General features: G+C 38.5%; 1 protein-coding gene and 1 long non-coding RNA gene across 2 annotated transcripts; one reads left to right on the plus strand and one right to left on the minus strand.

Annotated features, from left to right (window-relative positions):
* Positions 1–930: 930 nt before the first annotated feature.
* Positions 931–5,745, plus strand: LOC116302577 (uncharacterized). Its single transcript, XR_004197867.2, has 3 exons — positions 931–1,016; positions 3,800–3,927; positions 5,610–5,745. It is a non-coding gene; the product is annotated as an uncharacterized LOC116302577 (long non-coding RNA).
* LOC116302571 (kelch-like protein 12) lies at positions 5,499–12,457 on the minus strand. The gene is made up of 3 exons (XM_031711903.2): positions 12,189–12,457; positions 8,081–9,012; positions 5,499–7,087 (listed from the first exon to the last, which is right to left on the minus strand). The coding sequence occupies exons 1-3, from the start codon at positions 12,411–12,413 to the stop codon at positions 6,541–6,543; spliced, it is 1,704 nt and encodes a 567-aa protein (XP_031567763.1). The 5' UTR covers positions 12,414–12,457; the 3' UTR covers positions 5,499–6,540.
* Between the last annotated feature and the right edge of the window lie 436 nt (positions 12,458–12,893).

Below are 12,893 nucleotides of genomic sequence, written 5' to 3' on the forward strand. Positions count from 1 at the left end.
TACACCTGTATTGCAGGAGGACAAAGCTAATCTTAATGCCTCCCAACATCAATTATTAACAACTGTTGCGTCAAACACTAATGAATTTTACTGGAGGATGGATATCCTTATGAAAAACTAACAACGATAATTGTACTACACTATTGCCTTTGTAGTACAATAATCAAACCTGTTTAACGTTTTGTGTTGGTAAAAAATCCTTCTTTTTCTAGCAAGAAAAATTCAAGTTCTGAATTGCATGTGAATTAGCCGCAGCGGTTTCTGACCCAACTTTGATCAGTCTAGAAGTTGTTTTAGGGTTCGTTAACATTTGAAGGTTTTTTTCAACAGTGTTTTTCCATGACAACCAGAATAATACCTTACATAACAGGATATTATCATAAACAAGACGGACATTATTGAGCGAATTGATCAAGGCGATGAATAAAAAAAAAAAATCATGTTATAAAATTTTCAAAGTTGAAAGACAGTTTTCAAGATATCGTTTTTATCGTAAAAAAAAAAGAAACAAAAACAAAAACAAAAACAAAAAAACAGAAAAAAACAAAAAAAAAATTTTGCATTGAAATATTTCTCCCGTTATGATGAAATTTGTTTAAGCTATGTTGTAGCCCTACACTACAGATTCAGGGTATGCTATATTGTTTTCAAAGTTTTAGATCAATATTCTCCGAAAACTAAATGCGCGATATGCAAATCATCGAAATCATAGAAACATAACCGATTTCCACCAAAGTTCTTTTTTTAGAAAGTTTATTCTATACCAAGACGAGTGTAGAAAAATCTAGCCAAATAAAGATCTGGGACGGGAGCTACAGCCGATAAACGTCACTAGGTGAACGACAACAAATCTGAGCTACAGCCGATAAACATCACTAGGTGAACGACAACAAATCTAAGCGAGCACTTAAGCACACTTCGGCTTCACACTTTGCCGTCCCTACTTTCCTGAGCTTGAACTACGAATATTTGAACAAGAGGTTGTCACCACTTCATTAACACTGTTTTAAGGGAAGGTACGTTTTTCATTGGGGAGGGGGGGAGGTCTGGGGCTTCAGAGGGGCGGGTCGTCAGAACTTTTTGAAAGGTCAAACCTTTTTTATTTTGAGGAAAGCTGTTTCGTTGCAAGGCCGCAAGAAGGCAAGCGAGACAGTTGCCTTGGTCAAATGTCACAAATGCGCCCCTCAAAACTCTGAAAATTGCATTTCCGAGGGTATCAATTTCAAAATTTTCCCCGAACCCCACTATTCGCTTCTACCTTTGCCACTCGGTAAACAATTTTGGCTAAGGTCCTGCCTTTTTGACTCGCTGCAGACTAAGTCTCACTGTAATCTCGCATACGATCTTGATAAGGTATTCTTAATCTAAGGCCCTGTTAGAAAAATGAGTAGTTGTACGCTTGAGTATCAATAACACTGTTTTCTATTTTTGATCGTCATTTTTGTTTTGTTCGATTTTTGTTGTTGTTGTTTTGTTAGATGTTTGACCTCATTCGTATTCGTATTTTGATTTTCTCATTTTTAATGAACCCGGTCAACTATACAATATGTAATCACATTTTTGACCTCCTTTTTATCTGGATATTCATTCATTCATTTCCATTTCCAACCTTGTTTTCAATTTCTCTTTCATATTAATCTTAATATTGCATTTTGTCCACCTGTACTACGAAAAGAATAATCATGATCATGCCATATGCAATGATAAGTTCTAATTTCTATGAATTGGGTTTTTACCATAGTGTTACCATAGTCGCCTTTTATCTAATTAACCAATATCTGCAGCTTTCATGGATTTTTTTGTCTATTATTTTAGTTTTCCCTCACCGGGACCTTTTTAAAATTCATAATTTTAGTTTGTCATATTTCAATAATTGTTTCCAAATTTCAAACCTTTCAAAACTCAGTAGTGGGAGCACGTACAGAATGAAACTTGAATTAGCTGTAAAAACATCTGTAACTACACTGACGCTTCCATTATTCGTTTTTCTATAACATACATCGATAATTGTTTCCAAATTTCAAACTTTTTTGGCATTAGTGGCAGCACGTACAGAATGAAACTTGAACAGCTGTAATAACGATTGTAACTGTACTGTCAGAAACTCTATACTATTATTATTATCATCATCATTATTATTATCATTATTATTATTATCATTATTGACGTTTGGAACATTTTCAAAAATGTTTTCGGTGTTAGTGTAACTGTCATAACAGCAGGAACTTGTACTAACATCCGAAACGTCAGTTTAACAAAGCTTTTTATGGTGATTCAATTTATCCACAAGTTCCTGCTGTTTTATTCAGAAACACCGACGCAGTCCACGCTAGTACTCTACTAGTTATCACCACTAACTAATAACGTTTGGAACTGCATGCACTGACGAGTTTCGAACATTTCAAACTTTTTAGAACATTTTTCGGCTTAAGGGAACAAATATTAAGAAACTTTAACAGCATTGTAACCCTACTTACGGCGAAGTACTCAAACGGTTTGTCCCGATTTGTCGATACAATGCATGTTGTCTCATTTGCATGCATCCATAATAACATTAACTACTATTGTGTCTATACGTATCTCTAGTCACGCTTGTAAGTTATATTGGTAAAATTTCCTTTAAATAGTTCTGCGGTAAATAATGACTAGCTTGATTCCTTGGCCAATATTCCTACCTATTTTTTACTTCACGGAAGACGGCCCAGTGGATTGATGCATTTGTGAAATACAAGTCGTGCTGCTCACCGGTGAGGGACCATCCGAACTAATGCATTTAGAATCTCTTGGTTTATTTAAAAAAAAAAAACCCTAAATAAATAATTTAACACACACACACACACACACACACACACACACACACACACACACACACACACACACACACACACACACACACACACACACACACACACACACACACACACACACACACGCACACGCACGCACGCACGCACGCACGCACACACACACACACACACACACACACAAAACCTAAAATGTTTCTACAAAGTGCCTATATTTCAGAAAACGTTTCTTTCCAATATTTAGAACACAAGCAGCCTCTGATATTTCCTATCAAATTTACCCTAAAAGTGCCTCGGGATGCTGAACTATTTACGCGCTGGTGTCGCCACCGTAGATTTTGCAAATCTTACCGATAAGGTTGTTTCGGTCCTAATCTTAGTCTTATTAGCAATTTTCGATATTATGCAACTCGGTAACGTACCGTATTTACTCCTCTAGACGCCATCCCCCAAATAGACGCCGCCCCCGAATACACGCCGCACCTGGGACTAAAAATAGTAACATACGCCGCCCCCGAATACACGCCGCATCTACGGTGTGGCGTTTATTTGAGGAAATAATATTTTATGATAAATGATAAATAAAAAGTATATTTCAAGTTTAAACCAGCAACGGAAATTTCTTTTCTTTTAGAACAACATTTTAAAGTTCAAAGTGAATGTACTATTTTTCTCTTGCGTGAAGTTCTCTTTCAAGAATTCTTATTGAATAAAGTAATTTTTGAATAAACGGTGCCCCCAAATAAACGGCGCAGCTGGACCACGAGAAATCAAATAAGCGCCGCGAGGTCTAAACGAGTAAATACGTGTCGAAATCAATCAAAAACAACCCGTACCTTTGCATTTTATGAATGTTACTCCTTACGTAACTTTACGTTTTTGACAAGAGATTTTATTAGACAAAGGAGAAGATTTCTATTGATTTGCTTAAGAAAACTGAAAAAAATTTGTGTGCTGTGAGGAATAACATGAATTTTCTCACTTTCTTATCTTAGTTCGCTTTTATTTTCTGTGCCATCCGAGATCCCTTCTACTCCAGCCGCCGAGAAAAGCACTTCTACGGCACAATTTTTTATGGAAGAAGCTACTGGAATTTCAATCTTCAAACGAATAAACAAGCGAAGTACGTATTTTTTATTACGTATTTTCATTGGTTACGGTATTGCGCCACATAATTGGTTAAAACAGTTCAGCCACTTGAAACCCCTTTGGGCTGCAGTGTAAGGAAATAGTGAAAACGACATTTTAGATACGTCTCCAGGCTTTTCATTTAAAATTTCAGTTATAGAGGTTTTACACCATCACGTGATGGCGCCCATGACAGGAGGCACAACAATAGAGTGTTTTCCCCCTGGGAAACTTAATTCTTTCTAAAGTAAATCATGTTAGACCAGGGGTGCTTACCATTTATACCAATCCATCCGGTTGGATATTCGTTTGCTAATGGTACGAAAAGAGCGGGAAACTTTGATTTTCGAAAAATGGTACACGCGTCTACCGAAGAACCGAAAAGAGCGAAAAAAAAAAAAAACCCGAAAAAAGTTCCTATAGATACAACTTCTATAGACCGTTTCCTCAAGGTTGTGTGCGCATTCAAATTTAAAGAAGTTGACGGGTCCACGATACCAGAACACGAACCCGTCAAGTTGGATGCGAACGCAACCTTGAGAAAACTTACATACGGTGCGAATGCTTTGTAACACTTTCGACAGTTAAAGCGCTTGGGCCAAGTAGATACAACTTCTATAGACCGTTTCCTCAAGGTTGTGTGCGCATTCAAATTTAAAGAAGTTGACGGGTCCACGATACCAGAACACGAACCCGTCAAGTTGGATGCGAACGCAACCTTGAGAAAACTTACATACGGTGCGAATGCTTTGTAACACTTTCGACAGTTAAAGCGCTTGGGCTTCCTGTGTACAGACAGATAGGAGATCCTGGAAAAAAGTGTCGATGTTCTATAAAATTAAGCAGAACGTTTGCATCTTGTAACTCAAAATTGCCTTCTATTATTTTTATGGAGTTCAAATGCTTCACTGTTTAATCAATGGCCAATACACGTTTCACGAATTCGCTTGAGTAATCAAGGAACAATAGCTCCAAGTCGAGGGGGGAGAATGATCGACGAACAGTAGCTCCAAGTCGAGGGGGGAGAATGATCGATGAACAATAGCTCCAAGTCGAGGGGGAGAATGACCGATGAACAGTAGCTCCAAGTCGAGGGGGGAGAATGATCGATGAACAATAGCTCCAAGTCGAGGGAGGAGAATGACCGATGAACAGTAGCTCCAAGTCGAGGGGGGAGAATGATCACTGAACAGTAGCTCCAAGTCGAGGGGGGAGAATGATCGATGAACAATAGCTCCAAGTCGAGGGGGGAGAATGATCGATGAACAGTAGCTCCAAGTCGAGGGGGGAGAATGATCGATGAGCAATAGCTCCAAGTCGAGGGGGGAGAATGATCGATGAACAGTAGCTCCAAGTCGAGGGGGGAGAATGATCGATGAACAATAGCTTCAAGTCGAGGGGGGAGAGAGTGATCACTCAACAATAGGTCAAAGTCGATGTATTATTATAGATATTGTATTTTATCGCGTCTCTCCTTGACTTGGAGCCATTGTTTCGTGGTCAATATAAGCAAATTCGGTAAAGATACCATGAAAGGACAAAACAAAAAAAAAAAGCAACAGAAAAAATTAATACCAATAGTTTATTAGTATAATGGCATGTACCTCCCCATTTTGTTTGTGCCCATAAATTAAGTGTCTCGATTATATTCTATCATTTATGAATTCTTATTTCCAGAGCCCGCGTTCATTTATCTTGGTGTCCGTCAAGAAAGAGCCTTCGACAAATCCAGATCCTTTGGTTTTATTGGCTCCTTTGAATATCTTTCTATTAGCCAATAGGAAAACAGACCTTGGCAGTTGGAATTGGCCTTGGGCGCTTCGTTTCTGCTGGCCAATAGGAACGCGGACTCAGAGGAGTATGTTATGAATCACGTTATGTACAAATAAGTGTAAAACCAACCAAACATCAACATTATGTAGCCAGCGGTATATATCAGAGAGGTCGCGTTTCATTGGCTTAGAACCGTTGCGTCATATTATACACAACAACGTTGCCTCCGAAATGTTACCACACTAGCTGTGCTTGTACTTGACCTCCATGTTGGGACAGGACTTCAAAACTACACAAGATCTTTCCGTAAAACACTATTTCATTTTATTTTAACACGCAAGGAGCTGTAAAGCAGGTAGGTTAGAAACACAAGGCGTAATCGATATTTCTCTTCCTTCCTCTTTGGGAGCTCCAGAGTGTTTATATACTTCAGCACAAAGGCACAAATAGACGTAATATATTGATTTGATAGAAGATTTTTCGATGATTTTGCGCGAGCTTGTATCTTGCCAGCAAGCCAATCAGCGGGCGCGTTGTATCTTAGATATTTTATAAATTAATAAATAGTAAGAGTTTCGGATTGGCGTCTCTTCAAAGATCGAAGATAAGAATCCACTCCAACAGAGCAAAATTTCATTGCGTTTGAATTTCCTTCGAGTATGTGCTGAAGTTTCCACAAAACGCGGGCTTGAGCTTAGGATCGTTGATAATAACTTAGATTCAATTACTGCAGTACTCGAATACATGTTGCAAAAACTATTCCAGTGACTTGTTAAAGAATAGAGTCCTATCTGACCGGAGAAGCGTACAATAAAAAGTGCGCTCGCCGTGGCTTTTAAGATACGCGCACACTCAGCAGAAAAACCACGGCTGCAGCGCTAAACCGCGCTGTTTTTGTATTAGCGACAGAGGTCCATTTATTCTTCACCTCGTTGTAACATTCAACAGTGTTCACAATCGACATGTATTCATTCATCCCATTCACAACATAAATCTTGCCGCAGTGAACAGCAACGGAGACTCCCCCGCGACACTGCTTGAGAGACGCCACTTGCGACCATTGTTTATTGAGTGGATCGTAACGTTCAACAGTATTTAGAGATCCCTTGCGGCCATTCGCGCCACCGACAGCGTACAGGAACCCGCTTAGCGCGACTGCGCCAAAGTCATATCTACAACTCAACATTTCAGTATCTTCATACCAGGAATTGGTGTCTGGTTTATAATGTTCCACGTGACTCAAGTCCCCAGTTGTGTCATCGAAGCCTCCTACAGCGTACATACAAGAGTTGAGGACTGCTAGAGCGAACCGACGACGCTGGCGATGCATCGTAGATACAGTTTCCCATTTACCGGTGGCGGGTGAGTAACGTTCAACATAACTAAAAAAATAAATGTCACAAAATATCAAACAGTTTTCCTGGCAAACAAACAAACTTGTTTGTTTAATTAACTGGAATGAAATTTTGTCATTCTCCATTATTTTCCCGAAGAAGAGGGAAAGGCTCTAAAGTTGGATGAATTAATGCCAAAAAACGTAGATGAAACACAAGTTCTTGTTAGATATGAAGCTAGTCCCCCACGCAACCGTTCATCATGTCATCACGCAACGCTTCCTCCCCAATGTGGGAGCGTCGCGTGAGGACTAAGAACGGCTGCGCGGGAGACTCTAATATTAACCCTACGTACAATATATTAGGCTTAAGTTTGATTTTATTGATTAATGGAGTTGCGGTTCAACTAAGATCGATGATGACATGTACACCTTTGACATCCCAACAACGAAAACTACTGACTGACATAATGTACTGACGCTCATCACTACAGATAAAATTTAGTCCACCTTCATTAATAAACAAGTACTAGTCGGCGCATATCATTGCTTCCTTTCCATTTCAATAATACACGAATAAAACTGTGATAAATTATCTTCCATTGAATCATAGGAGAATCAAGGCTGGAATCAAGGGTAGTGTAGCGGTAGTACACTCAACTCTCGCCTCTGGGGTCTCGGGTTTGATTCCTGGACTCGACAGAACATATGAGTAGAGTTTGTTAGGGCTACCTTGTTTCGGTGGTTTTTCTTCGCATTCCCCAATTTTTATCCCTCCGCAAAACCTTATAAGCTAAATTCCAATTCGATCTATGAGTTAGTCATGCCCTGACTTTGATCAGTCCAGAGGTTGTTTCAGGGTAGCGATAAATTTGTATGGCTGTGAAAGGGCACGGCACGGCATCGCCACGGTACTGAATTAACAACATCTCTGCTAGTGAACCAATCACGGCGCGCAAGATTATTGCTTAGCCAGTGAAAATGCTTAAACACAGTGCCATCTCGGCACGTGCGCACCGTACGTTTTTCACTCAATACTCACTTGCACGTTAGAAGTCTGTCACTGGAACCCCCTGCCACATAGATGTAGTCTCCCAGAACAGCAGCTCGCATATCACCTTGACATTTTGTGGTGGACGCTAGCTGCGTCCATGAATTGTCCACAGGATCGAAGCATTCCATTAATTTCAACTTCCGTCCGCGGCGATACCCACCAATAACGTACAACTTGTTCTGGAAGGCCACAACAGCAAACGATGCCCTGGCCTCTGACATGGCTTTACATGTCTCCCATTCGCTTTTCTCTGTGTTGAACCGTTCGACTGATTTCTCCTCTTTCATAAATGCCGTTTCTCCTCCCAGAACGTAAAGCGCTTCGGCGTACGAGTTCCTCATTCGGATTCCCGCGCGTTCACAATGGTGCGTCTCCGCTTCTTCCACGATATCTTGACTGTAAACATTTGTAGAAACCAACGGATGCTCGGCAATTTCTTCATGAAGATATTTCAAAGGCACAAACGCTAAACGCACCGCTTTCAACAGCTCCGGCATGTGCTGCCTTCTAGACTCAATATTATAATGCACCCACGTGACACATGCATTGAATACCTGCTTCTCATTGGTTACTTGGATGTCATCTCTGGACAGCAGATCCACTACCTGAGACGGGCTGAGATTCTTGAAGTCTTCCGTCTCGACAACCTCAATGAAGTGATTCGTAATGCAGTAGTTGGCAGCTTCTTTGAGTACTTTCAGTCCATGACGCTCAGCCAGCGCGAGAATTCGAAGACAATTCGATACCTCGATCTGCCGCATAATAAAATCAATACATGCATCTTTGGCTGACTTGAATTCCAGTCTATCGGATGCTATGAATAAGTTCTGCACATTGGCATCGGTTATGGTAAGCTTTGAAGTGTAAGCAAAGTTGATTAGGATTTCTGTGGCGTCTGGATCAACTTCTTTGATTTCGACCTACAACGATCAGAGATACAAAATCAATCATACAAAATTTATTCTATTTTCGGGTTCTCGACCGGCTGAGGACCTCTCCTTCCCCTTTTCCCTTTCTATCCCCCCTCGGTCGAGCTTTGGTTTCGATATACGCATAAAAGCTACTAAGTTAGTAATCCTACTTTTGATTGATAACATCGAAAAATAAATACAACTAGGGACTTAGAAGCCAGAGGGCGCATCTAACTTACTATGCGCACTGCATAGGAACTTAGTTCTAGGAAAATCTTAACATAAATTTAAAAATACTTTTTCCTATTACAAATCATCCTTTTTCCTAAAACTCAGCAATGCGCAAAATGTCCTACGGCTTTTTCGCTTTTTTGGGACATAAAAGAATTAAAACTGACGTCAAAAATGGTATAATTAACTGCGAATAAGATAAAAACAACAACAACATTGACGAACAAGGGTCTTGATTCAAAACATAATGAAATCCGTGTGCGCAAATGAAATCCTTAAAAATAAAACAATCGCTAAACAAGGTTATAAAAGCTTCAACGATCTAAGTACTTTTTAAAAAACGTTTATAGATCACGTTACTTACATTTTTCTTGGATTAATCATCTTAATAAATCATTTTGTAATGTTCGTGTACATGTTTGCTTGAGCATTAAAGACGAAACATTGATGTCTGTTTAGATTCATTCATTATTGATTATCAACTCCTGAACTCTGTGGGCTTACGAAATAAAGACCATTCGTGTTTTCAGCGGTGGATAAGAATGAGAGAGAGACAAAATTCGACACCTTAAAGGCTTAAATATATTGGGGGAAAATTGGTGCAAATTTCTTCTCGGTTTTCACAATAGGTCGAAAATAGACATGACAACTATAGAAAATTCTACGACTTTACAGTCCAATATACATAAAACTTACACACTAAAATTAATTAAGTTATATTCAAAATATAGATTGAATTGCTTCAGTCGGAGAGATGGATTATACCAATATGCTAATTTAAAAAAAATTTCCTAAGCGCAGGCTGTACAATAAATGATGAGACAGACATTTCGTTTTTCTTTATTTTCGAATAAAAGAAAAAATGCCAAAAACGGCTATAGAGAGAAGTTGCCTTACATATCTTTGTATAACTAAATTACTGGGGGGGGGGGGGGGGGGGGGGGGAACGGTCATTTAAATGTTAAAAAAACAGTTATGTTCTGCTGCATGCAGGCTACCAAATTCAGAAACATCTATATTGCCAAATGCAACAATGGCTGCCAGTTCATTATCATTAATTTTTGAATTAATATTTTAATTAAGCACTACATTAAAGTTATAGAAAGTTTGAGGTAGAAATTTCAAATTCTTTAGAAGTTATGAGAAATGTAAATTTTAGAATACAAATTTCTTGTGCGCTGATTGGTTATTTTTCATCATCAATAACAGGACTGACAGATAAAGCTGACGTCAACAAGCACGCATTTACAGACTCATTTACTCAGGGTTAGCCTCATTTCAGTGTCTAAATATTCCCAAATACCAACAGTGAAGTAAAGAATTCATATTTCTGCTTGCTATTTCTGATAATGTGGTGCTTATTTTTAAACATTAGTTTATTTTTATTTCTGGAAGAAATAATTCGTCTATACTGAATAAGGTAATTTATATGGTTTTACTAGTATAGAAGCCCTATTAGGCGGTACCAATGTCCTCTGTAGCCTGAATTTCACAACTGCCTATGTCACAATTTTTGAACGTCCTCAGGGCCTCACTTTCAGTAATTTATTCTGTCTGTTGTTTGTTAGCTTGTGGCTCTCATGTTGCTATTTCACGCCATGCCTTGTGTCGGAATTACCCCCCGGGGTACTCCACCAGAATTTGGGTAGGGGTGTTCCGCTGGGATTCTGAAAGGGGTACCCAGCTGTTTATGATAAAAAAACCTCAAATTTGTGGACCCTGTTTATATGACAAAAGATATAATTTATTGCACTGAGTTCCTGTTTCAATTATCATGTCATCTCGCGTATCGTTTTTTTACGACCATAATAACCAGTTTCGGTCAATACGAAAGTAGAATCCCTGAATATGACAGGAAACTCAGGAAGAACTTGGAACTTGAGTGAAATCGCATACCCTGTTTATCATTGATAAGAAGCTCAAAAAACCATACCCTGTTCAGCGGATCATCCCCGTATAGTCCATATATGGGAGTACCCCCCCCCCCCCCAGAATTACCTCTAACAGGGCCTAATTATTTATTCATCTATTTAGTTTTTCCCATAAGGGCAGGGACACCTCAATAACATAGCCACTTACTGTGGACCCAGTAGTGTTAGCACAGGCACTAAACATGGTTATCACCAGCATCTTCAGTGGGTCTTTTATGTCACCATTATACAGGGTTACAGTGAAGACAGAGGATAACTATGGAATTAGGTCCTTATCCAAGAAGCTATAAATAGTTATATAGCTAGCTAGGGGGTCCATATTTAGAAACCTTTGCCCGAGGAAAGGCAAAGAGGGCAAAGATTTTTTCAGTACATACCAATCAAAGCCAGTACATAAATGTAAGATTTGTTTCCAATTATAAAATGGGGGATATTAAATATCCCTCATAATATTCCTACCAAAGACTTAAGAGTGGAAGGGTGGAATATTCGACTGCATTCAATTACTTTTGACCCTAAATGATCATTACCAAAATTATAGTGTTTACGATTAGAAAAATAAGACGAAAACTAAAAACCTTTAAAAAATGCCTTAAATGTTTTAATGAATGTTGTGTCTAGATAAAGAAATTAATCAAGTTCGTATTTTGTTGAGTTTTCCTGTATAAATAGAAATCTACGATGAGTAAATATGTATACTCATTGGTAAGATAAACTAAGATTTTTTCTTCGATTTCTAATATTTCTTTTTTAAGAAATGCCCGTAAAATCTTAGCGGGCATAGAATAAAGATTAATGGCTTCTATCTGACGGTAACTTTACAGTCCTCATGTTAAGTTATGTTATGTATCGACATGTTTAAACATTTTTCCAAAATGTTAAATTGCAGCACGATCGATATTTAGGTTAAAAATGTAAAACATTTTTGCATTTTATCGCTTTCAGTGTGAAGCCAAAGAATAATGTTAAGAACTGGCTCAAATCTTAATCAGAAGTGATCATCTTGTCTAGTTGCCTACTTACAGTTTTCATATTTTTTTCGCTCATCGGGCTGGTAAACAAAGCATTGAAGTACCGACTTGTAGCTGCTAAAACAGCGCGATGGACGACGATATCTCTTCCCTCCACCACAAGAGTAACATCACATAACTCTTTGCGGTCTCTAAGCTCTTGCAGTCTCGACAGAAGGCTTCGAGCGTGAAGGTTGTCCACAAAATATTGCAAGACACCATCGTCGGTATACTCCATGTTTACAAGCAAGTTATCACCTGTGCTGGTCAGTTGACAGCATCGCGGGCCATTTCTCCCCTTGTCATAAAACTCTTTATACGGGAGGGGTGGGTAGTGAAGCTGTGTTTGAAGCCCTTTTATATTTAGATTTCCTACACACAAAAATTTCGAAGAGCAAAAATGAGAATTATAAAAATAAAAGTAACTATGTAACAGAGACGAAACAGAATACATAAAAATTTTTAAAAAATAATATCAGCTATAAAGTTTTATAGAAATCGTTATATTTAAAAAAAAGTATGACAACAAGAGAAAATGAGAAAATTAAACTCCGTGTAGGGATTTTAAATGAGTACAGTATATTCAATATTAACAAAATTTTAATTTTGAAACAGCCTTTCTTATCGTTATTCAGCTCATTAGGCTTTTTTGGTACGTTAACTAGACCTTTACATTAAATCATATCATTCGCTTTTTATAAGCTGTTGTGTATTTATT

This window comes from Actinia tenebrosa, unplaced genomic scaffold, assembly GCF_029948245.1.
Source record: "Actinia tenebrosa isolate PJP-AT-01 unplaced genomic scaffold, QUT_ActTen_1.0 PGA_scaffold0__85_contigs__length_37466705, whole genome shotgun sequence".
In the NCBI taxonomy this organism is placed as follows: domain Eukaryota; kingdom Metazoa; phylum Cnidaria; class Anthozoa; order Actiniaria; family Actiniidae; genus Actinia; species Actinia tenebrosa.